The sequence below is a fragment of the Eutrigla gurnardus genome (assembly GCF_963514095.1).
Source record: "Eutrigla gurnardus genome assembly, chromosome: 21".
In the NCBI taxonomy this organism is placed as follows: Eukaryota; Metazoa; Chordata; class Actinopteri; order Perciformes; family Triglidae; genus Eutrigla; species Eutrigla gurnardus.
Genome location: NC_139932.1, coordinates 1785260 through 1812018, shown reverse-complemented (window position 1 = coordinate 1812018; position 26759 = coordinate 1785260). Strand labels below are relative to the sequence as shown.

Genomic DNA, 26759 nt, shown 5'->3' with positions numbered 1-26759 from the left:
ATAGCTAAAGTGCCTCTCTCAGATAACACAATTGCGAGACGTATTGATGACATGTCTGCGGACATCGAAACTGTTGTTTTGGAAAAGATGCGCATCAGTAAGAAATTTGCCTTGCAACTTGATGAGTCGATGGATATTAGTGGACATTGTCAGCTCTTGGCCAACGTGCGTTTTGTGGATGGAGAAGCCATTAAAGAAAACTTCCTATTTTGCAAGGCACTGCCAGAAAAATCAACAGGAGAGGAAATATTTCGGGTCACGTCGGACTATCTTGACAAAAGCGAGCTTACGTGGGAAAACTGCACAGGTGTCTGCACTGATGGAGCCGCAGCCATGGTCGGGCGCATCAAAGGCTTCGTAAGTAGGGTTAAAGAAAGAAACCCAGATGTTACTGTTATGCACTGTTTTTTGCACCGTGAGGCCCTCGTTGCAAAGACCTTACCAGCAGATCTAGCTCCTGTGTTGGATGATGTTGTGCGCATCGTGAACTTTGTGAAGACGCGACCTTTGAAATCTCGCTTATTTGCGTCTTTGTGTGAGGAAATGGGAGCGGAACATAAAGTCTTATTGCTCCACACGGAGGTCCGGTGGCTGTCGCGTGGCAAAGTGCTGGCCCGTGTGTATGAGCTGCGAGAGGAACTGAAAGTGTTTCTGACAGACGAGAGGTCCGATTTCTCAAAGCTGCTTTCAAGTGATGAGTGGTGTGCAAAGCTGGCATACCTGGCTGATATATTTCATCATTTGAATGAACTGAACACACGGATGCAAGGCCGAAATGAAAACCTGCTTACAAGCACTGATAAAATGAACGGATTCCGTTTAAAGGTGCAGCTCTGGCAACAACATGTGCAGCGTGGCAACCTTGAGATGTTCCCACTCACCGAGAAACTGCATGATGGCAACACTGCTGCAATGTGCGAGGTGATTGGCAAACATTTGAAAACTCTGGAGGAGAAGTTGTCATTTTATTTCTCTTCAGCCTTCACAGAATGCCTTGACTGGGTTAGGGACCCATACAGCTCAGCATCCGTTGCTGGAAAGGACATGACTTTAAAGGAGCAAGAGGAACTCATTGAACTGAAACAAGATCGTGGTTTAAAGCTAAACTTTGCTGATCTTCCTTTGGACAGTTTTTGGTTGTCTGTTGCCAAGGAGTTCCCCCTTCTGGCCAACAAAGCTATTTTGACATTGCTCCCGTTTTCAACCACATATCTGTGTGAGCTGAGCTTCTCAAGCTTGACTGCGATAAAAACTAAAAACAGAGAGAGATTGAGAGCTGTTGAGGAAGAGCTTCGTGTGTGTCTTTCTACCATTCCTGCCAGGATATCCATTTTGTGTTCATCGAAACAGGCCCAGGTTTCACACTAAGTGAGAAGTATGGCAGAAGTGCGGCTCCGGAACATGGCGCCACGCCGCGGGGGGGATTCTGGGAATTGGGGTTGTCAGTTGACAAAAGGGGTTTTGTTAAGTTATTCTGTTCTTAGGGCTAAGTGGGGTTAATGGGTTCGGGATGTTATATGGTTGTGTGTGTGTTCTATTAACATGTTCATTTTCATTGTTGTTGACACCGTCACTGAGAGTGACGTATCCGTTGGTCAGGTGTGCCGTGTTTCTGTCATGTGGTATGTGCGTTAAATAATGGCAGCTCTCGTTGTCGTGCGGTGTATGAGGCACGAGAGTTGCGTCACTGCGTAATCTGGGCTCCCGTCTCGTCCTTCCCGTACTGCTCGCCAGGCCCACAATAAATTTAAAAACTATATTATTAACTATATGTATTATATGTACTGTGTTAGAGTGTCATTTTGTCTCATTTTGGTTGGTGGTGTGCCCCAGGATTTTGTAAATGTAGTGCCGCGGCTCAAAAAAGGTTGAAAATCACTGGTCTAGGCATCCGGTAGTTGTAGTGCTGTCATGTCGGCACAGTCGTGCAGTGGTATCCTACAAAAAAACTTGTAGTCGGCTCGTCCGATGATTTAAAACAACAGCCCGAATGGATGAAGTAGTAATAAAAAGCAGGGCTTGAGTTTAAAATGTTATAGAAAGCTTATAGAAATGTGTTAAAAAAGGGCAAATTTCTAATCACGGAATCACGGAAGTCTGCCGAACGCCACGCAGCAAAAGAATTTGACACTTAGATGCTTTGGTTTGATAGGCATAGCATGCCTATCGTGTAAACCCTGTGAAACGTGCGATTATGGAAACTGATTACCTTTTACGTCATGGCTTCACTCGTCCCAGTTCCAGTCCGTGGAGCTCTCCGTGCCAAAGTTCATAACGGACTATCGGAAGGTAAACTCCGTCACCGTTGCAGACTCGTACCCGCTCCCACATGTAGAGGATTGCGTTGACAGCGTTAAAACACTACTTTGCCACACTCCCATTCTCGCGGCCCCTGACATGGCCCGGCGATTTAAACTAGAAGTAGATGCCAGTGCTGTAGGTGCTGGAGCTGTACTCTTGCAGGAGGATGCTGGTGGGGTTGATCATCCCATATGTTACTTCTCTAAGAAATTCAATAAACACCAGGCCGTCTACTCGACCATCGAGAAAGAAACTCTTACCCTGCTGTTTGCTCTCCAGAACTTTGAGGTTTACGTGGGATCCAGTGCACTCCCAGTCAGTGTGAGCCTCGGTATTTCAGTTTACTGTGCAGGTTGTGTTCTGTTTGATTTATTGACGAGGGTCTAGTTGAGCCTATTTTAAGTTTAGCTCTTTTGTTTCAAGTTCGATAGTTCCCCCTCCGGTCCACTGTCTAACCGGCGTGTTTTTTCGTTTGTGTCACGTTTTCATTCAAACTGTACAAATAAACCAACAGTTGACCTTAACCAATTCCACCTGGTTTTTTTTATGTGCGTCCCCTTTCCCTGAACTAGCTGGGACATTACAGCCAGTCTGTCTTAAGACGGATGTCATTTACAACTTTGATAAGGGCCGTCTCTGTGCTATGAAAAGGTTGAAATCCTGACTGGAAGTTGTTGTGGCAGCCAGTTGAAGCCAGGAAGTGATTTAGTTGTTGGAGGACAACTTTTTCAATTATTTTGAAAAGGGTAGATTTGAAATTGGTCTGCAGTTGTTGATAATAGAGGCATCTAGGCTCCGCTTTTTTAGAAGAGGTTTAATGACTGCAGTTTTGAAGGGCTTTGGGAAATTGCCTGATTGATTGGAGTTATAAACTATTTGCAATACGTCTATTGATAGGCAGTCAAAAACATTCTTAAAAAAGTTGGTAGGTACAGCATCAAGGCAGCAGGTGGATGATTTTAGATGTGTCATCGTTTCAACTAGAGTTTTAGAGTCTATGGCATTAAAGCTTGCCATCATTGCTGTGTTACTGAACAGGGTGGTGATCCAACTTTTTTGTTTGAGATATTGATGGCGCGTCTGATGCCTTCAATTTATTAGTACAAAAGAATGCAAACTCATTGCGTTTCTGCATGGAATTCTTGTCTTGGGTTTTGTCTTGTCATTTCCTGTTTTATTTTTAAAATAACTCCCCTCTCGTTTCAGGTCACTTGCCCTTCCTCACGTGTTTCCTGTCTGACGTCTTCCCCGATCCCTGATTGTTGTCAGCTGTTCCCCATTACCCTCATGTGTGAAATAGTCTGTGTCTCCCCTTGTCCGGTGTCAGAGTATAGCGTTATGTCCATGTCCCACGACTCCTCGCCAAAGCCACAGACCACGTATGGTATCGCCACGTTAAAGTTCCTTTGTTTTCTCGCCTTCCTCGCCTCGAGTGATTTTTGTTGTACCTTTCTGTAGTGATGGTGAGATGAAGCCTCTTGAAACATCAAAGCCTCTCAGCCAGATGAACCACCAAAGTGGTTCGACCCCAAAGCTTCAAATATGTACGCTAGGGACACCTAGTGGTGAATGAAATTATGAAGAAAGTAAAAGAGTTTCCAGTCAACCTAACATAAGATGTTTGCTATATGTGCCGATCCAACATCAAATCATTTGAGAATTAAAGTCATCTTGGTGATACATGTGTGTGAGTGTGCCTTTCATAAATAGTTCTGAACTCAAGATAGAAATTAAGTCATTTGGTAAACCACAGACTTGGATTTGAACCTACAACACTTTGATAATGTGTCTCAGTCCTTAGACACTACACCACCCGAAACATGAGATAGGAGTAATACTTATAATGATATATAATAATAATCATTTGTAATATAAGTAATGGATGCATGGGGGTGGATCGTTGTAGCTCTATCCTAGATTCGAACTTGCAACACTTTGACAACAAGTCCAACTTCTTAACCGCTACACCACTGCCTCTTTGTAGGATGACCAGCAGTAGTAATAATTACAATAATGATGTATAATAATAATAATAATAATAATAATAATAATGATAAAGTGATATATTAGTCAAAGTGGTAGGCCAACACTGCAATTCCACCTTGGATTTGAACCTACAATGCTTTGATAATGTGCCCATTTTCATAATAATGATGTATAAGAATATATAAGAATAATTAATAAGAATACTGATAAGCCCACACGTTAGTATTCGTGTATGAGGCATTTTTATAGTCATAATGTCCCGCCAATTGAAAACCTGTATCACCGCGGTACCTGTATCGCGAAAAAGTAGCCCGAAACGAAGCCTCGCTCGTCATATGCTACGTCATTTTGCCGAGGTGAATCAGATCTCGACACGGAGCTTCGTTGGGGGAGGAGCCGAAATTCTCGACACATGCCTCGAAGCCTCGACGCAAATCATAACATCACTACCTTTCTGGTTAGTCCTAGTTTAGCTCGTTCTCTTTTGTTTATAGCCTTGTGCTGACCTCCGTTGGAGTGTCTTTGTTTTGTTCCTTTTTTCCTCCGCATGGAGTGATTTTGCTTTGTTCCGTTTCTTTGTTTTCTCTAGTCTAGCTCCCGTAGTTTTTCATAGCCTCGCCTGATTCCTCCCTTGGAGTGATTTTTTGTTGATAACATTTATAGTGTCCCCATTAAGTGAAGTGTAGCTCACAGCCTTTTCTTTTCCTCCATAAGGAGAGATTATTATTTTCTCGTTTCCCGTTTAGGTGTAGTCCCTAGTCCTTTCCTTTTCCTCCGTAAGGAGCGATTATTATTCTGCCTTTTCCCGTTTAAGTGTTTATGCCCTTAGTCTCTTCTTAGCCTCCGTTAAGAGTGATTTTCTGTTGACCTTTTCCCCGTTAGGGTGTTTTTAGTTTCCCGTACTTCCGCGATCTTTAGTTCATAGTCTAAGCATTTCCATAGCCTGTTTTGTGTTTCACTCTGTCGCCTGGAAGTGCTGAAAATAAAATAACTCTTTTCGTTCTGAACTCTGCATCTGAGTCCTCCTCCTTGACCAAGCCTGACACAATTGACGTCAGATGGAATAGGGTTGGGGTAGTAAGGAGTTCCAGAGACGAGGAGCAGAGCCCCATTGTGGTGAGACAGGCAGAGGGGACAGACAGGTGTATAGAGAGAGTATCTGAGAGGGCGAGAAGGAATGGAAATTTGGAGGTCAGACAGGTAGGACGGAGCGAGGTTGTGGATGGCCTTAAATGTTAACAGGAGGATTTTATATTGGATGCGGAACTGAACTGGGAGTCAGTGAAGCTGTTGAAGGGCAGGAGTGATGTGGTTCATGGAGGGGGTTTGGGTGATGATTCGGGCAGCTGAATTCTGGACAAGTTTAAGTTTATGGAGGGATTTATGAGGGAGGCCGATAAGGAGAGAATTACAGTAATCCAGGCGGCAAGTGACGAGACTGTGGACAAGGATGGCAGCCGTATGGAAGGTGAGAGAAGGGTGGAGACGATAATTATTTCATAAGTGGTAGTATGCAGTCCGAGTAATGTTATTGATATGGGGCTGGAAAGATAGTGTGCTGTCGAGGATGACACCCAGACTCTTAGCCTGGGGTAATTATCGATAGTGAGAGAAAAGCTGTTGTTTTAAAATGGTATTGGTAGCAGCTCAGTTTTGTCACTGTTTAATTTAAGAAAGTTTAAGGTGACCAGGTTTTTATTTCAGAGATGCAATCAGTGAGAGCGGTGGGAGGGAGAGTGGAGGAGGGTTAAGTGGTGAGATAGAGCTGGGTGTCATCCGCATAACAGTGAAAACGAATTAGCTATTGAATTTGCGGAAGATATTGCCAAGGGGAAGGAGGTAGAAGATGAAGAGGAAGGGCCCCAAGACCGAGCCCTGGGGCACACCTGTAGTGACGGGGGAAGGGGTGGATTTACAGGTCTTCAGTTGAATGAACTGAATGCGGCCACAGAAGTAAGAGGTGAACCAGTCTAATGGGGTGTGGATGATGCCAGTGGATGATAGCCTATTAAGGAGGGTCACTCAGGTCAAGGAGGATGAGGATGGCGAGGAGTCCAGAATCAGCTGCCATGAGGAGGTTAGTTGGTAATTTTGACGAGTGCTGTTTCAGTGCTATGGAGTGGGGGCGGAAACTAGACTGGAACTTTTCATACAGATTATTGTGGGAAAGGTGAGAATGGAGTTAGGAGGCCACCGTTTTTTCCAGAATTTTAGAGATGAAAGGTAGATTGGAGATAGGATGAAAGTTGTTAAAGTTAGAAGGGTCAACACCAGTTTTTTTCAGAATTGGGGTAATGGCAGCAGTTTTGAATAGGGATGGGCATTTGAAGAAATTTCCTTGATCGAGCATCGCTAGAGTTATCGATCAATTATCGATTAATCATTAACTTTTTTCTATAGGCTATATTGAAATTCCCGTTGGTAGAAAATACAAAATGCAGCATGTTTTTATCAATGAAATCTTTATTCCAACAATAATGTATGGGCCAACATTAATACAATACAGTTAACTTGAAGACCTACAACTGTTTAACAGTTTTAAAATAATAAATACAGGCATTATAGGTTATAGGCCTATGCTGCGCTCGTAAAGTCCGAACAATGCGCCTACAGGCGCTCTTAAAGGTTTGGAAACGATTCAACAAGACTAAATCTGTAGCCTATTCCAATTACAATAAGTAGCCAACTTATCGGACAACAATAATCAAACAAAGGCAGTAGGCTAAAAGTGGGCATTAAACTGTATAACTGTTTTGAAAAAAAGGGGGAAAAAAGGCCGACATATAATGCCTATAGGCTGCAGCCGGCGTGCGGAAAAGGCTCGCAACAAAAAGATGAGCCACCCATTTACAAACAATTGCATGAACTAGTCTATCTACACTGTAAGAAAAAAAAAGTAAAAAAAGGTCAATGACTGTCAGCTACGGCTGCCAACCAAAAACCGTAAAATTAAAGTAAAATACCCTAATTCAAATAAAGTGCAAAAACATTATTATTACAGAAAATTTCATTAAATGTTCTGCAGTAATACCGTTATTTTACAGATTTTTTCCTATTTTTTAATGATCAAACACCTTTAATAAAATGACAATGCTAAAAGTTCTGCAGAAAAATACCATTATTCTACAGATTTTTCCTAAATTATTACAATCAAACACCTTTAATAACAGTTAAAACACCTTAAAAACAGTCAAATGACTGGCAGCTACGGCTGCCAAACAAAAACCCTAAAATTAAAGTAAAATATCTATAATAATACATCTAATTCAGATTAAGTAACATTTTCATTCTGCATGGTTCTGCATAAAAATACCACTATTCTACATATTTTTCCTATATATTTTTTACAATCAAACACCTTCAATAAGTGTGTTACATGCTAAATATTTAATGATTCAGTTTTTGTAATATTACAGGTTTAATGTAATACATTGAATATTTTAACTACTGTACTGACTGAAAATATCATGTAAAAGATTATTGTGAAATATCCTCCACTCAAAACATACTTAGGAAATTCAAAATCGATACATCTAAAGGTTTTCACTGTTTCAATTAAAGTAGGTTGCAAAACTTAATTATAGATAAAATACACACCAATATTGATTCTAAAACCCCTTTATTTAATGTATTGAGTTGTAAATTTACAATATCAACCAATTATTCACAAACAGTTCTTCAGAGACCCCCAAGGAAGAATCGGAAAACTAAAAATTTAATTTCTCCATGTGTCTATCTTGTCTGTTAGCTGTACTATCATGACGAGGTGATGGCAATTCACTTTTGAAACAGGTGGAGAGCTGCTGGGCTGAGGGGGTTGTTGTCAGTTGTTTTTTAGCTTGTATTTTCCAATTCAGTTTTATATTGTTTTCCACAATGTTCTCCTGTCCCTGGGGGCTCTGTAGTTCCAATAATAGTTGTAGTATTTGTGCACATGCATTACAGTCTTAATTTAGCCTATTCAGCCCTCTTAATTTATCCTTAAATGTACAGTGTATTATCAAATAAAATCAAAACATAACACAAAAGGTCAATTAATCTGTACCAGAGGTGATAGTGCAATGTAGCAGATCAAGAAGAATCCTCCTCCAAATTGCCAGTAATCAGCTGGATCTTTGGTGCACCTGGGGGAGGGGGAAGGGAAAAGGGACAAAGTAAGATCCACTGAAAAGTCCTTACTATAAAAAGGATTATTTTTCTATTATTATTAGTTGGTCCAGAGTCAGTTTTTTTGTCCATCGATATGGCCGTGCCTGCCCATATCGAGACCCAATATAAACTGTTTGTTTTATCTGGGTCTTGTTTTTTTACGTCGGAGTGGCCATCTCTCTATTATTCCTATCTCGGTTTGTCGATACAATTCAACCAATCCAATCAACGAACAAACGTGCTGGCCAATTGCAGGGGCTGGGGAGGCGGGTCATTGAGTCAGACTCATGAGAGGGACGCTGTTAGTGCTTGACGTTCATGGTCGCTAGTTAGCTGTGGTGTTCGGTATGGATATCCGTATTTTTTTCCCAAAAAATACGTGGACAAGAAGTGACGACGCGAACGGGAGCGAGCAGGAAGCAGCGATATTCACTTCTACTGGAAACGTCAGCACTGAAGTCAACAGTAACACTGGAGTAAACAGTCATGCTAGCAGAGGTAGCTCCCTAGCTCAGGGTTTATACAGAGATTCTTAAGTTGAATTTACTACCTTTTTACTACCTTTTTACTACCGTCACAATTTTTTTTACTACCAGCACGACTTCAAGCTTCAACTGTAGCAGCTTAAAGTAAATATATATGTATATATATATATATATATATATACGGTATATATATATATATATATATATATACACACACATACATACATGGTGTATGTGAGTGTTTGTGTTAGGGCCAGCGAGAGAGCTACATTGAAGTAAGAGGGAACTCTAACATAGGAGTTGGATTAATCAAGATGTCCCAACCGGCCTTGGTCCATAGGTTTTTACTTAATGTCAAAAAGTAACAATTCCATGACAATTAGAAGACAGACTGGACCTTTAGAATGAACAGCTACACTGTGAATTGGAATCTGAAACAAAATGGTTAAATTAGGGCCTCAAAAAAATGGCAATAAAGTGCAACTTTACACTGTAATAGTATTTTATTAACAAACAACTTAATAACTTAATAACTTCAACACTGGACACAAAAAATGACCAAGAGAGAGAGAACATAACCAATGATATTAACAACAGGCAAACATACGAGTTGCTAATTAAAATTGCAGTCACAAGTGCCTCAGCTTTTTCTTCTATCATTTTTTCCACTTGGAGAAGGTCTGCTTTTTTGTCCCTGTGTCTTCTCCGAAGAGAGTTGGATTTTGTGATGAGCTCAGCCATCTTTGTTCCTGCCTTTCCCTCAGCCATCTCTGCATACTTGTCGGCATCATTTTCAAGTGAATGGCACACGCTATTGAGTACCTGCCGCTGGTTCCGGAGGTCCTCAAGCTCTTTCTCTGCTGCTTTCCTCTTAAGCTCTTGTGTGGCGCTCTCCTTTTTTTTCCGCTCACTATCAAGGTATAGCCTGTATTGTGACCTCGCTGAAGCAGCAGAGGCCAGGAGCTCCTTGGTCAGAGGAACTTTAAGAACGCCACCACAAACAGTTACCTTATCACAGATTAACCTGAGGGCTTCGAGAGATTCATCACGGAGGTTGCACGTTTCTACCTCTTTATTCACCGAGAAGCCTCTCTCCACTGTGGCCTGTCCATGGGAAAGGAGGAGAGCACTTTGTTAGAACTTTAGCAGGTCAGGGTGGGACGTACAGAGTTTAGAGTGGAGAAAGACATCGAGACGCTGCCTCGGGGGTTGGAAGGAAACAAACTCATCTTCTCTGCCCACGACAGAGAGAAAGGATGTGAATTGTTGAATGATGACACCTTGTTGAATGGTTTTCTGCCTTTTACACCTCTTAGATTAAAAAGGCAGAAAACCACAAATGAGATTTCTAGCACAAGACCTCAATCAATTTGAATAACCTATCCACTTCTACTGTCCCTATACAATATTTTCTTACCAGCTGCAATGCCACCTGCCAGCTGCTGCCCCTGGATGAAAGTCTGTACTAATGCCTTCATCTGTACGATGCACCACTCTGGATCTTTGACCATCTTTGTGGGATCCAGGCAGGAAATCTGCCTAACAATGGGGAATTTCAACGGGGACTTTTCCTGCAGTTTCTTTACGATCCTAATCAGACACTGCAAACAGATAGTTCCCCTATCTTGGTTCCTGGTTTGCCCAGGAGTGCCTATCAAGAAACATTAAGAAACATATAGTCAATGCTTTCTTTGAAAGGAAATGTTCACATAATACTAATGATAATATTAATACTGAACAAACTGTATTTGCTAGTTGATTTGTGCAGGCATCATAATTCACAAATTCAACTCACAAAACAAATAAACACTGAAAATACCTTGATGGCAGATTCAGCCCCCAAGCCTATGTCTACCCTTTTGAGGGAGACCCAGTTCTTCCAAATGAATGAGCTGCAGGGGGCTTTGCTCCTGTAGGAGCTCCCTTTTAATGAACCGCCTCAGTAAACTCTGATGATGATAACAAGCAGATAGTTACCCAGCCATTCAATCAATTAATACAGGTTTACTTTTAAAATAATTTATCAAAATCTTACTTACCAACAGAAGCTCAGTTAAATATTTTGCCAAAAAAGGCAACACTGGCTCATCTGTTTGGTATTTAACAAGAAATGGGTTAAAACTTCTCGCAATGGCGAGGAAGAATTGAAGCTTTGCCATTAAGAGTGCATGTCCTAGTGCTGCCAGGATGACGTCATAAGAGGCCGTGTTCGGTTTTTGGACCTTCTTCTCCTCAGCAGCATCAACATACTTCCGAATCATGGGCCAAACTTCCAGGAATCTCTCTGCAACCGGCACATTTTCGACCCATCTGTGGCCGCAGAAAGAGAGGGGAAAGCAGGATGATCCGGTTATGTTGGTGTAGTCCTCTCTTCGGGCAGGAACGTTGTGGAAGAGAAAATGGAGCGCGCGCAGGAGTTTGTCAATTTGCCAGGCTGTGAAGCCTGCCTTCATGGCATTGTGGAGGGTGTGCAGTCCACAGCTCCCAACCATCAGGACTTGAGCACCTCCGTACAGCTCAGCATGCTCCTTTTGAAGGAGATCCAGGAGTTTGAAGTTCACATTAGGGCCATCCATTCCAACTGAGAGAAGCTCCCTCATGTTGAGTTGTGCAACACATTCCTGTGAATTATCACACAGAAGAAAGTTTGATTAAATAACATTTAAACCACATTCAATATACAGACAGTAATACTGTATATGCTTCAAATTAAACATTTAGCTTTACCAGTGTTTCCCCTAGAATTTTTTTCAGGCCCGGTGGTACCCACCGAAAAAACCCTAAACAGACGAGACGTGTGGGATGGTGTATTGGTGCAGTTGGATTAAGTCAGGTGGCAAAGCAAGCAGTCTGCAATTCTCCAATTATTATATTTGCATTCAACATTTTTGTTCAACCTGAGTGTACTCAAGATCACAAGGAGAGAGTGACTTATTAAGGTGCTGGTTGATGGAAATGATCAGGGTCCAGAAAAATATGGCTGGAAAATGTTGAGCATCACATTAATAGCTACAGATACTGTAAAACACTACAACGACATATGAGTGCATATATTGTCTTATTTTATCAAGTAAAATATAAGTTATAGGTTTACTCAACAGCAGTTAACTCAAAGTTCCACATCTTATCAAAAACAATCCTCCCCCCCGGGGAGGGGGGGCAAACGGGCTTTGGCCGGTTGTACATACGTCATCACGTCCTAATACTACACACACATGGCGTGATGTTGTTTTTAAGGAGCACCGTCTCTGCATATATTTCTCGACAACACTCGACCTGCATCAGCGCATGTGCGCACGAGTGGATCTGTGCGAGCAGACAGCGCGAGCGCAGCGGGTTTTGGACGGAGAAACACAGCGGCATTTTTATTATGTAAAAATAAATAATAATGTAATGTAATAAAATAAATATTATGGACCCTATGGACCGGTTCCGCTCACACCACGAGTCTGAAGAGTGCAACAGCTTATCAAAATACAGTGTCAACGTCCCGTGTTTTCAAAGTAGAAAGCGACATTGTGGTGGTTTAACGAGGCGGAACGGCATCAGAACAACATCAAGCGTGTAAAGTACACGAAGAAGAACGTAGCGGGAGCGCGCGGCGAGGATTGTTGCGGCCGCGCGTCTTGCGGAGCAAGTCTGCTGTGCTGCGCGGAGGCGCTCCTAATGTAAATGATTATTGATTTATGAATGAATTGATAGGTGGCTTATTTTTGGTATATTGATTTTTTTTTTGGCCTGGCGGCAGGTCTCCTTGGCCTGGCGGCAGGTCTCCTTGGCCTGGCGAGCCGCCAGGCCTGTACAATGGTAGGGGAAACACTGTTTACTATCCTAAAGTAAAACACAAGTCAGGTGTTGGAATACATTTGACAGTGATAGATATTAGGCCTATATCAAGGACTGCTTTGCCAAAGTTAGATCATTGGTTCTCCAAATGTGGCTCACTGTAAACAACATGCCAATTTTTCTAAGCGGATAACAAGGATAACTATATAGTATGGTGGAATAACAACTGGAAGCACTTCGACGTCGGCGCAGTAATATCATCACTCAAAACATGACGGGACTATATACCTTCTGCTTGTTTTCACAACCCTGTGCGATGCACGTTATAACCATGATGTTTGATTGTTCACAAGCTATCTTACTACAACCTGATGCTTCCTCAACTGTGCACAAACTACTACAGGTAGTGCAGGCGACGGCGTGCAGGTCACGTAGGTTCTATTGACGGAAGTAAGAGGGGAGCGGAGTGATGATATTACTGCGCCGACGTCGAAGTGCTTCCAGTTGTTATTCCGCCATACTATATAGTTATCCTTGTTATCCGCTTAGAAAAATTGGCATGTTTCATTTTGTGTAACCAAACTTGGGTCGTGTAACTACTCACGTAACCGTATTTAAATAGGGACAACGTGGAAGTGCTTGGTCGCTTCTAACTTCACCCCCCTTTGGATCCTAAGGAATATACTGGGACAAGCTACATGCTAGCAAATTAGCGCTGCGCGGAGTGCGCGCAAGAGCCATTGAGTGCACGCACAGAGGAGAGGGAGGTATGTATCACCTCGTCTAAGATCAGAGCAGAACATAGTTCAGTATGGAAATGCGGTGGTGTTTTCCTTTAACACGTCCTCACAGTCAGAGCGCCACCTACTGGCGACGGGAGATGTCACTGATTTTGTGACCTTTTCCAAGTAACAGCCACACCTGATTATTTTTTGACTAATTCCTCTCATTTCAGCCTGCAGATAAGACACAGGGGTCACACAAGAGGGAGGAGGAGAGATGTCAAGAAGTCATGGACATGTGTGTGAGCTCTGTGACTGAAATGTAGTTTCACTTTGGATAACACCAGATCAACAGTCATGAAACTTTCCCTGCTAATGATTTTATTCATTGTCTTATCTGCTCCAAACTTCGCATGCACCTCAGAGAGCTGTCTGGGAGATAGATGGCTTTGAATGTCAATCGCTTGTGTCTAAACTTGCGCCACGAGGAGGCGGCCGCAGCACAGGTATGCGTCCACGACACTGCCATGTGACCACAGGCACTCCACGACTGCATATGAGGGAGGGCCCGTCATGACAATGCTTGCAGTTTTAATTTTATTTTTTTCTTCTTCTTTCTTTCCATGTTTTACATCAACATGCCTCCTGCCTGCCTCCTACAGGTGTTACTTTTCCACCAATGAACAATTATCGGCGTCACTTCTGCTATGTCTGAATTGAGGTTGAAAATCTCTTCTCAACAGATCTGGCCTTTTAACATTTAAATGCACAACCCATTCCCAACCCGGTCAATAGAAGTGATAAGATTAAAAGATTCATCCATAAAATCAGTGATAAAAGTCTGAGTAGGACAGCAGACAGACACGAATGTTAAAATCACCTAAAATAAGAACCTTGTCATATTTGGACATAAAATGGGATACAAACTCAGAGAACACTGTCACACAGCGGTGATGGGTGTCCTGTCTTGGGTTTTCTGTCTTGTGAATTTCATGTTTTATTTTGAAAAGTAACTCTCCTCTCGTTTCAGGTCACTTGCCCTTCCTCATGTGTCTCCGGTCTGACGTCATCCCGAATCCCTGATTGTTGTCACCTGTGCTCCCCTCCCTGTTGTCTATATAGTCTGTCTTCCCCTGTCTCGTTGCCAGAGTATTTCGTCCTACGTATACATCCAGCCCAAGACCAAAGCCATCGTTCACGACCAAGTATTGTTTGTATTCCAGAGTTTCAGGTTATTTCCTCAAGACGACTGATTTTTGGTTTGTAATGTTTTAAGTTCCAGGTTCAGAGTTAGATTATTTCGTCGTTAGGTTTTCCTCCCCTCTGAGCCTTTTCTGTTCTATAGCCCTGTTAGTAATTATTGTTATATTCCTCCCTTTTGGAGTGTTTTCTGTTCTTCAGCCCTGTTAGTGTTTATTGTTATATTCCTCCCTTTTGGAGCGTTTTCTGTTGATTAAAGTTCATAGATAGTCCTCACTAGAGTAGACGAGTATTAGCCTTTTATTTTGTATCCTCCCCTTCGGAGCGCTTTTCTGTTTTGGTGTTTGTTGCGTCCGCTGCCTGCCCTTTTCAACGTGCTTCTATCAGAGAGGTGCAGTCCTCCTGAGCCATGAGCCATGTCTCAGTGATAATAAAAAAAAGTCTGACATATTAAAGGTAATAAAATGTTTAAAAGAGAGGGATTTGGATGAGATTTGTGAGATGTGCAGCAGAGGGATGTTGATGAGCGTGATGTGAAGGAACCATGGTGGGATATGAAGATTTTTATGGAAGATGGAGCAGCGGATCTGTTGGAGCATGACAGAGTAAAATGTGCTGAGAGGACAGTAGAGGGGGCTAGAGGAAGAGATGGGTGATGGGCGTGTGCTGGGAAAACAGTCATGCATGTGGGGATGATTGAAACACATGTTGGATGTCGGTTGTGATGTCCAAATGAAGCTTCGTGAAGCATTTTCTTTATTTTCTGAGCCCAATAGATGGCACTCTCTGTTCAACAAAGGGTTGAAAGCAATGGAAATATATCGGCCTTCAACCCTTTGTTGAACAGAGAGCGCCATCTATTGGGCTCAGAAAATAAAGAAAATGCTTCACAAAGCTTCATTTGGACATCACTAGATGTCGGACTACCATGGTAAGTTGGGTGAATCTCGTCCCTTTGGAACAGTGAAACGTGGTTCCAGAGCTAGTTCAAATTGTTGATAAACATCATGGTGTGATACCTGCACACTGACTGAAGCCTGGAATTTAGCTGGAGGATTCTGCTAAAAGACTCAGAGCCACGCAAGTTAAAAAAAATTAGTCCAGAAATAAAGATAGAGATGATGACTCATCCACTGCAACGTGTCAATAAATTCCATAAACTAGTAGGCACTAATTCTTATTTAATGTGGTCATGTTCTGGGATCACATCATGTTTGGTCCTCTGGTCAAACAGAGATTGGATCCAAAACTCTGTACTCTTGGAGTAAGCTCCATATCGGGTCAAAAGGCCAAACTTCAGTCTGTATTTTGAAAGTGAATGGTCAACAATAAGCTGCACTTGAGCTAACTAATTATAATACGTTTGTACATTTCTCCCCCTTGTGTGTCTTTGTTACGTGATTGTTTTGTTCTGATTGTTTAGATGTTTTTGTGTGTTGTGTATGTGTATATACTGGGTCAACAAGAAACATGTGCAAAAAATGTGACTGTAAATTCTGCTCTCTTGGTATGATTTGTTGTGTTATAATTAATAATAAAAGAAGAAAAGGGAAAAGATTAGTTCACGACCTTACTATGCCACTGTCTAAGGGAAATAAAGACACACATATGTGTACGTGTTCACGCCCGATCCCCCTAACCAAATCACAGAATAATTTCTCTGAGTATAAATAATGTAGGGTTTATTCATCCATCCATCCATCCATTGTCTACCGCTTATCCTGTATTTCAGGGTCACGGGGGCGTTCGAGCCGTTCCCAGCTATCATTGGGCGAAGGCAGGGTACACCCTGGACAGGACGCCAGTCTATCACAGGGCCGGGTTTATTCATACCACACAAAATAAAAATAACTTAAAGACTTCAGGGTGAACTAAGGCCAAAACAATGTTACTCTTAAACAAAAAGCCCTGCCTACCACGGGCAGGATAAAACCTAACAAACAAAAGGACAATCAATAAACTAACTCCCTACAATAAATCAAAAACAGGAGAAAACTTCAACTAAGGAAAAATGGCAGCTCAGCCCTACCAAACACATTATGATGCAAAATGGTGACTTAATATATTCACACAAATAAATCAAACAAAGCACTTAGGCTCAAAGCTAATACTACTACACAATGCACATGGCAAAAAGGTTTGGGAGACGGAGGATGAAGACCACACAGCCGAGACGGTGTGGAACTGGTGCAGTTTTAAACTCGTGGGTCATCAGACAATTTAGCACCTGGATTTGATGGAATAGATCTTCACACCAGCAGAGCACTCACTCGAACAAAAACACAGGCACACAGAAAAGGAAGGAAAAACAAGCAAGAAAATACACACACCTACTACAATACGGCCAGGGCCGTAACAGACCTTCTCTAGCTCTGACTGATTGATGGTGTGATGTCATGATATTATTAGTTGAAAGGGGTCTGTACTAGCTGATGATGCATGCATCATATTTTTTTCCAGGATGAAAAAATATTTAGTTTCAATATAAAAAAAAGTAGTTGGAAAAATAGTTTTTTCAGCAGATATTATTGAATCTAAAAGGGTTAGAAGGGAATTTTTCATGCTAAGACATTAATAGAATTAACTCCAGAAACATTTAATAAACATATACTTTATTTTCCTGGTGCAAGTCAGTCATTGCGCAAGTCATTTCACGTTCATCCCATTACCATTCCACAACAAAATTCACAATTAATATCACTGTAAAGAAAACCACAACAAGCAACCAAACATCTTCAGAGGCTATGGTACGCATGGAGCCACACGTTTCAACTCCTCACAAAATGTATTATACTTGTACTACTAAGGTTCACAATATCAGGTCTGCTGTGTTCGCACCAAACGTGAAGCGAACTTTTCATGCTGCATAATTGCATACAAAGTCAATGCAAAGATGCTAATGGACGTGAATAGATGCAAATTCACGCTAACTTAGTGAATTTGACCTCATTTGTGTATTCTTATGTTTCCACAAGTTTAAATATTTCAACTTGAGCTAAATTTTTGTAACACTGTCAATAAAGCCTTTGTTGATGGGGCAGCTACAATGGTAGCATAGCCTAGCACCCTTCAACCAGACTCTTTTTTTCAGCATAATTTTTATCCGTTCATTGGAATTAAATCACAGCTAAAAGTATATTTTGCGTTCATCCAGCTTAGTGAAATTCATCAAGCACCTCTGGAGGATGTCATGAAATCAGACAGCATGGCATCTAGTGAGCGCCATACAAAAGACTCCAAAAAACATAAATTAAACTGTAGCCAAATTCAAGGGGGAAATGTGCATTGCATTTGGTGTGGACACAGCATTGCTGTATGACTGCAGTCAGTTCTGGAAATGGAGGTCAGATGAACATAGTATATTTTATGTCTAAAGAGAAAGAAGCTGTTATGAATCTTATTACATTTCTCCTAAAATCTGATATATTTATAGATTTTCCATTTTGTTATTCTGTGTTCACTGATTCACTCCCGCAGAGTGGGATTAAAGTCAATCTTGCATCAAACCATTCTCTTAATTCCTTCAACGGGGTCTACTTAATCACTTTTTTGGGCTTTCAACCGTATCTCTTCAGTAAATGCTGGTTTATTTGTCATTATGTGGCAGTGAGTTCAGTCCGCAGACAGACAACAGATGATACCTCTGGGTTAGGGTTAATTCTGTTTTAGTTGATACCGACTATTGCTGGTTTAAATGACAAATATTGCCAGGTGTTGCTGATTTGCATTAAAGATCGGGCTTTCAATCTTATAGTCGTAGAAATTGTGATAACAATCGATGAATGAAAGGCTATGACAAAAAAAAGAAAAAAAATCCATTATCTGTGCTGAAATGTAATAAGCCTTCTTATGTGGATTCCATTTGGACCAAATGATTGATGAATGAATGAAATGGTGTCTGCCCATACACTCTCATTCATGAAATATGAGTAAATCTGTGAGTCGATTTGCACATAAATCACCTCCATACTAAAAACCTCCAGATTCATGAGTGCTGAGGAAAACTGACTTGATCGTAGCACGTGTGTATGTTGATGAACACCAATCAATCCGCTGGTCAGCAATTAGCATAAATCCTGCCCATAAAGCACCATACAAGGAGGTGATGATTGCCTGTCGACCTGCAGACATGATGCAAGCAAAGAAAGAGAGGCAGAGAATGACAAACTTTTCCGATGCTGAGATTGAAGTTTGACAGGTGGATGAGGAGGAACCAACAAGGTGAAGTTGCACTTTACAATAGCACTCCCAGCCCTATATCAATACATAATAAAGTGGAGCTGAGGAAAGAGATGTTATTTTCTTCTGTTAGTAGTGGTGTGACAGGGGCAGGTAAAGCCTTCATGGCTGCGTCCTCTGTCCAATGATCCATCCAAGAAGTTAAAAGAAAATGCTTTAAAATCTTGTGATTTGTTATTTTTATGATTATTATGTATGTAGCCTTGGCAACGCGAGATTAAGTTGATTTAATAAACCCATTCACATTTCTGACAGGAGGCAGCAGGTGGTGTTGGGTAAAATCATATCCAGCACTCAGACAGTCAGCACTGATGCCCCTCAGGGATGTGTGCTCTCCCCACTGCCCTTTACAGAAATGACTGCACCTCAGGAGACCCGTCTGTTGCAGACGACACAACCGCCATCGGCCTCATTCGAGACGGAGATGAGTCTGGAAACAGACGGGAGATGGAACAACTGTGGAGATGGGGGTGGACTTCAGGAGGAGCCCCCCATCACTGCCCCCTTCACCATACACATCAGCACTGTGACTGCTGTGCACTCCTTCAAGTTCCAGGGTCCTCATTTATCAACATTGCGTAGAAAAGGTTCTAAATGCTGTCTTAGGAATCTCATTTAGAATGTGTGTAAGTACAAAAAAAAATCTGTATTTATCAAACACGGCGCTCATACTCACACCAGCGTTGATAAATTCGACATGTTGTAAATCACCATGCTCGTGCACATTTGGGGTCATTTGCATTCAGAAAGGCCCCCAATGAACCATATATGGTAACAAGACGTCCGTTTAAGAACCATGTGAAAATTCTTTTTCCACCCACTTTTCTCCAACAGACATTGAGGTGCTGTTGTTCAGTTCACTTAGTGCAGGTGTATTATTAGTACATTGTTACAGGCCTGGGATCTGTGTGCCTGTTTTCTCCTCCTGTCTGCTTTCCCCCTCCCCCTTCTCTTCTCCACAGGTGGGCAAGAGTGGTTTTTCCCTCAACCCTTGCTGTGGCCAATCAGATGTCAGGCCCGTCAATAAATGGAGACACCTGTGCCATTCACCCTCTCTCTCTGAGCTCTGCTGGCATGCTGGTTGCTGCAACAGCCTTTCTTTTGTGTTTTGTCCAAGTTACACTTGTACAAGGTACATAGTGGAAAGTAGGAGGCTAGGTAAGTTGGGTACCCTACACATCGTTCACGTAGGTACTTGTTGGTTAACGCACTAGGTCAGTTGGTTGTTGTCACCCTTTTTTTCCTGAATCAGATAAGCAGAGTAGGCCCTTTTGTTGTTTGGCTTTGGTTACAGAGTTTAGTGAGTAGTTAGGCCTGGTTTCGTTTTGTACTTTTTTCATTTGTTTGGCAACTCCCTTGTTGTCCCTTCTTCCCTCACTTTGTTTTGATGGCCCTGTTCATTTATTTTATTTGGAAAATAAAACTCTTTAATTTTGCCACCTTCTACTTTGACTCATTCAATATCTTTCGGTTGTTGTGTTTTGTCCTTATTTACCCCTGGTTCCACCACATGGGACTTAACAGCATTGATGGAATGAAATCCCATTCTCTAATTGCATTCGTTGTGTGACGGTGTTTTTATCGCTATGTGGGTGTAGTCTATTGCTCCTATTATATTTGGAAATCCAGTGTGAAATCCCTGTTTGATCTTGGCTTGTTGTGGATTCCTGGAAATGAACTGGATGTAGTTCGGGTCCAGGGAAATTTCTATCTCGGGCATTTGAGACAGATCTGTGCACTGGACCGTGTTGGTGGCCAGAAAGCCAGGGTGGACCGGACTTGCGCCCAGGGGGCATCCTTACCAGATGCCCGAACCACCTCAGCTGTCTCCTTTCCACGCAAAGAAGCAGCAGCTCTACTCCAAGTCCCTCACGGATGACTGAGCTTCTCTCCCTATCTCTAAGGGAGACGCCAGCCACCCTCCTGAGGAAAGTCATTTTGGCCGCTTGTACCCGCAATCTAGTTCTTTCGGTCATGACCCATCCCTCATGACCATAGGTGAGCTTTGCCTCCTGGCTCAGCATTCTTTTTTTCACAACGGAGCGGTACAGCGAATGCAATACCGCCCCGCTGCTCCGATTCTCCGGCCATTCTCACTTTCCATTGTCCCCTCACTCATGAACAAGACCCCGAGGTACTCTTACTCCTTCACTTGGTTTAAGGACTCATTCCCTACCTGGAGCAGGCAATCCACCAGTTTCATGCTGAGCACCATGGCCTCAGATTTAGAGGTGCTGATCCTCATCCCGACTGCTTCACATTCAGCTGTGAATCGATCCAGTGAGTGCTGGAGGTCACAGACCGATGATGCCAGCATCATCTGCAAAAAGCAGCGATGCGATCAGCAGCACACTGAACTGCAAACCCTCCTCCCCCCGACTACGCCTCGATATCCTGTCCATGAATATTACAAACAGGATTTGTGACAAAGCGCAGCCCTGGCGGAGGCCAACCCCCACTGGAAACAAGTTTGACTTACTGCAGAGTACCCAAACACAGCTCTCACTTTGGGAGTACAGATATTGGATGGCCCTGAGAAGTGACCCCCTCACCCCATATTCCTGCAGCACCTCCCACAAAATATCCCGGAGGACCCGGTCATACGCCTTATCCAAGTCCACAAAACACATGTAGACTGGATGGGCATATACCCAGGCTCCCTCCAGCATCCTCATGAGAGTAAAGAGCTAGTCTGTTGTTCCACGCCCAGGACGGAACCTTCATTGTTCCTCTTCATTCAGAGGTTCGAATATCGGCTGAACCCTCCTCTCCAGCACCTTGGAGTAGACTTTACCAGGGAGGCTGAGTAGTGTGATACCACTGTAATTAGTACACACTCTCTGGTCCCCCTTTTTGAACAGGGGGACCACCACCCCGGTCTGCCACTCCTTAGGCACTGTCCCTGACTTCCACGCAATGTTGAAGTGTCATCCAAGACAGCACCTCCACCACCAAAGCCTTCAACATTTCTGGACAGATCTCATCACTCCCGGGGCTTTGCCACTGAGGAGTTGTTTGACTACCTCAGTGACTTCCACCAGGGAAATTGACAATGATCCTCCATCAGCTTCCAACTCTGTCTCTACAGTATCAGTCGGATTCACGAGTTCCTCAAAGTGCTCCTTCCACTGCCCGATTACCTCCTCAGGTGAGGTCAACAGTGTCCCATCCTTACTGTATACAGCTTGGATGGTTCCTCGTTCCCCTCTTCTCAGGTGCCGGATGCTTAATTATGCAAATTGACCACTCATGTAGCTAAATGTGTTCTATATTTCTTATCTTTTGTCATATTCAAAATTAGTGTTTTAAAGCCATCTGCATAATGTGAAAATGACAGAGCACAGAAGGCATTACTGTTATAATTTCTGATAATGACAAGCACTATTTATGTGCATTGCTTTTTTACACTAGTTCTATGAGCAGTTGGAGGCAGGAGGAAATTTGTTTGTAGCTACTAACGTTTTGATAAATCTGAAACACACGGAAATTTACCTCTGCAAAAGGTTTCCCCCCCTAATGGTTCCGCTCCGTTTCATGAATGAGGCCCATTGAGCTTCACCAGAGTTTTCCACAAGCTGCTATCTTAACAGCGATAAGTACTACAACAGCCATGTTTCCTGTTCTGGTCATATGTTTCTGTTCATTGTGATCATTTTTGGGGGAGTGGCTTTAGAGCTTGTGCTGCTACTTTCATTGGAAAGGAATTGGAAACAATGGGCTGGTTGTTTTGGTTCAATGGTTTTTAAAATCTAGCAAATTCTTGCAGTTTTTTTTTCAAGATTACCAACCCTAGTTTTAATAAAAACCCTTGCCAGAAGGCATACATTGAACTTTACCATTGGTTAATGTGCCCTCTGCAAGTGGGTGTGTTCATTCTTGGTGAAAGATGTTAGGTAAAAGAAACACCACTCTGTAATGCCACTGCACTATTGTCAGTGGATGATGGTGTTTGTAGTTCAAGGAGGCCAACGGGGTCTAATTGAATTATCTCAATTTCGGTTGTCTTAATATTACAGTTAAAACTTTGATCGATGGGATATAACGGCCTAGTCTCACAGCAGGTCATGAAAAAGTCACAAAATACAATCAATCAGTTTCATGTACAGGGACATGTCTCTCAGCACTAAAACAGTGTCAATGTAAAGTTAATAAAGGTTATTTTTCATGGTGGACACATGAATGACAACAACACAGAACTTAACCACCTGACTGGTCTTGGACACCACCTGTCCCAAGGCGTTGTGGAGTGATGTGTCTGTGACAGTTTTCTTAAAACTAACCAAGAGGTTTTGTTACCTTAAGCCAACAATGGTTTTTTTAAGGTCATCCAGGTCGCAGGGAAAAAGACACGAACGATGCTTCCAACTCTAATACGTTAGTTTGTCTGCAGAACGACACGAAAAAATTTAAAATGTTCAGGAGATTTCAATTTTGGGACTGTTTAATATAAGCTCAGAACTCTCAGCTTAATTGTGACTCGTCTTGAACAGTTGCACTACCTATAATGAAGTTTTTTAACGGGAGCGTACAGGTTGCGTTGCCATTTTCTAAGACATTTCAAAGTTCTCAGTCGCAGGCTGTTATTCCACGAAGCAGCACGACCAAATATCCTTATTTCCTCTTGGTGATACTCCATAGTCTGAGCAGATTCTGCACTCAGTGTCTCCCACTCTTCTTGATTTAGGAGAGAATCAAGCAACTGGGCTGCTTTGACAGCACAAAGCAGGGAGAGAGTGAGAACAGAAGTTGACCTGTCCTATTTATTTACTATTTTCAAGCATACTTTAATTACTTACAATTAAGAGTAGCCTGTATCTTCGTGAGCTGCACCTTAAAAGCAGCTTCCCAACGTTGCTTGTGACTTGCAAAACAATTACTTTGTCGACGACTCTGACTCTTTCCTGGTCAATGCTGACCGACCACTTTGAGACTCTGAGCTTAGGTTATTTTGTTACACATACTGTTCCCATGCTCATTCCACACACACTTTCACTGCACTAATGTAAATACATAGAATAAGGACTGGAATACCATCTGTGATTAAGTGCCATAAGGAAAAATGCCTTCACATGAACCTAAATAATAAATCAACACCAGATGAGCATGTTGAAGTAAAGCTGATGCAGACGGGGCAGCACACAGAGATCCCAGTGGTTTTCCATTTTGCTCCCCCAAGGAAAAGGCTTTTGGACTGTGGCTAGACCAGTCTCTTTGACTCTAGCACACCTGGTCCACCGCCCGACAAGTTCACCCTCCTCCTCTGCTCTGAGGCTGGCCCTCGTAGGTCAGGTCCAGCCTGGTGTGTGAGCCCCAGAGGGCTGGGCTGTGCCCTGCTCCTCTGATCTGTTCCCAGGATGGTGCAGTGTCTGGGGAACCGTGGCAGTCTATGCTCCCCCTGTCAGTCTCTTCTCCAGCCGGTCCAGCTTGGCCAGGTTTTCTTTCAGAAGTTTGGAGCCAGGGCTCAGAAGCAGGGCTCGCCGGTAGTACATCCTGGCTGCTGCATAATCCCCCTGCACACACACACAGAACAATAAACCACTTACAAACAATGTATGTATTGTTCTCAATCCAGAACTAGCAGGAACTCCACAACATTAGGAATTAACAGGAGTAATGCTGTGTTCACACCAAACCAAATTTCCATCCTGTGCGATTGCAAACAAAGTCAATGCAGATATGGGAATAGATGCAGTGGTCCTGATGTTACTGAATCAGAAATGGAGGAAACGGCTAAATAGTTTATTCTGGGTTCCTCCAGCTGTGGTAAACCAGCCCACGTGGGTCTTGCTAGATCAAGTGAATCCAGCTTTGTGAACTCCGCCGAGCACCTCTGGATGATGTCATGATGATGTCATGAACCCAGACAGGACGGTGTTTGGTTTCCTGGTGGATCTGAGACTTCAACACATACAAAGCAGCAATAGTGTTTATTTCAGCCGTGATGGAGGAAACCTGGTTGGAGACATGTGGAGGGAAGCTCCGCCTCCTCTGTGACATATCTAGTGCAAGTGACACAAATAAATACAAATGACCCCAAAAAGTAATGTGAGTGAAAGATGGTTTCACATATGGTGAGAACACAATAAAACAATTGACAATAATAACAGAAGTTATTACTAATATTTTTTTTGCGATTTGTAAAAGTTGACTTCTTTGACCAGGTATGAGTTTATGAGGACATCACCAATTATGTTGTGCTTCAGTAGGGAGCAATATTGGAATACAGCTTTTTGGAGGAATTCCATCCATCCATCCATTTTCTACCGCTTATCCTGTATTTAGGGTCACGGGGGGGCTGGAGCCTTTTTGGAGGAATTGATTATTGAAAATATTTAACAAGAAAATGATTTAATTTGTATGAAATCAATCGGGCTACCATCCTTTCAATATCGTAAACTTTATTGTCAAAGTATCAGATTGAGCAATAACATTAAACTGTTTTGAATTGACAGATAACATTTTTACATGAGTTTCTATTGAGACTTCTATTGATATGTTTCACTGATAAAGTACCTTCCATTTTCACATTACAGTTAATTGTTCATTTGTGTAGTACTCACAGTTGATGTTAATGGTATTGTAAAATCTTGTTATTGAATTATTTTCAAATTAATACCATTTGTATTCTGTGTATTTTTTGTTGTTTGGAAGTTCAGATTGTTGTACCTACTAGGTAGTTTGTGTATCACCCAGACAATCCTTGCCAGTGTCTATAAAGTCCTTCTGATCAATGTCTCTGAACAGGGACGGATTACTCCTCAGCAAGATCTGTCATTTTGTTTTATAGTTCTTACTTCTCATTTTTGTCTTTTCAAGAAAATCATCCTCCATATTTACAATGATTGAATTTTCATTCAGTGCATGCAAACACTCCCCAACACAAACCGAGCCAATGACCACACAATCCACAGCAATCAGTCTCGAAAAGGAAATATTCCATTTCATTCCATTCAACAGCAGCAGGCAAGAGTGTAACTACATGTCTGTATTGGTCTAGCTCTTCTCTGAGCACAACTACTTAGGCTTTCTCTTATATTAAATTTCCCTGTGTCATTACTTTGCAGTTTCTTGTCAATGTTGCTTGTATGTTGTTTTGTTTCCTGAGGATGCATGCATGTCTGGCAATGTCGGCTTCCTTTTTGTAAGATCCAAGTACACCCTGCCCCCCTTTCAGCTTCCTTGCCTGCTTCAGAATCTCAGTCTTGTGCTTTCGATTCACAAGCCTTAATATCACGGCAGACGTTGTTTTTGACCTTTATGACTTGGTGTTCCAGCGTGTGATGTCACTCTGTCAAGGAGTCCTCCCCGTCTTTGTCTCTGGCTTATGTTTGGTGTTTGTCCGGTCCGCTCATGATTAGATCCTCCATTCTTGTGTATTGTTCAAGGTCATCAATGATTTGCGCTTAACTGTTAATTGTCTCATCTTTGTCTTTGATAAGGTTCTTTACTTGTTTGACTTCTTCCGCCGAATGGAGTACCATAGCTTGTTGTTCAGGCACTTGGCTCAGCTCACCTGCTATAATCTCCTCAGTCTTTCTCAACAACATGTTTCTATTGTGGCATTTTAATGTAATTTCTCAGTTTGTCCGAAAGTCAGTTACAGTAAATCCTTATTCCTAGCAAGCATATCTTCCACTAGCAGTTGAACATGTGTCTCCAAGGCCGTAGCCAGGATTTTTCAAATACCGAGGTCAATCCCAACTCAACCCTCAAAACAAAAGTCCTCCTGGCCTGAACGGCCCCCTTGGTTTTACATCCCTGCACTGCTCTGCAGTTGCTTATCACCCTGTTTCAATAATTCCCAACCACAAACCAATGAAATAGTGTTAAGTTGGGATATGTTTGGGTATAGTAAATTTAATTAATTGTTGACAGATGTAAATTAGTTGTT

The 26759-nt window shown here is 42.3% G+C and overlaps 1 protein-coding gene across 2 annotated transcripts in view; it reads right to left on the bottom strand.

Moving 5' to 3' along the window:
* Positions 1 to 17224: 17224 nt before the first annotated feature.
* tmtc1 (transmembrane O-mannosyltransferase targeting cadherins 1) overlaps positions 17225 to 26759 on the bottom strand; it is an 85309-nt gene continuing 75774 nt past the window's right edge. The window contains exons 19-20 of one of the 2 annotated variants that reach the window (XR_014599120.1): positions 23388 to 24378; positions 17225 to 23233 (exon numbers count right to left, since the gene is read on the bottom strand). Coding sequence is in view for 1 of the 2 variants with exons in the window: in XM_084038497.1 (XP_083894623.1) it covers positions 24253 to 24378 (126 nt within the window). In the remaining variant the exon portion in view is untranslated. Of the gene's footprint in view, positions 24379 to 26759 lie in introns of both variants that reach the window. The other variant, XM_084038497.1, reaches the window with a different exon arrangement.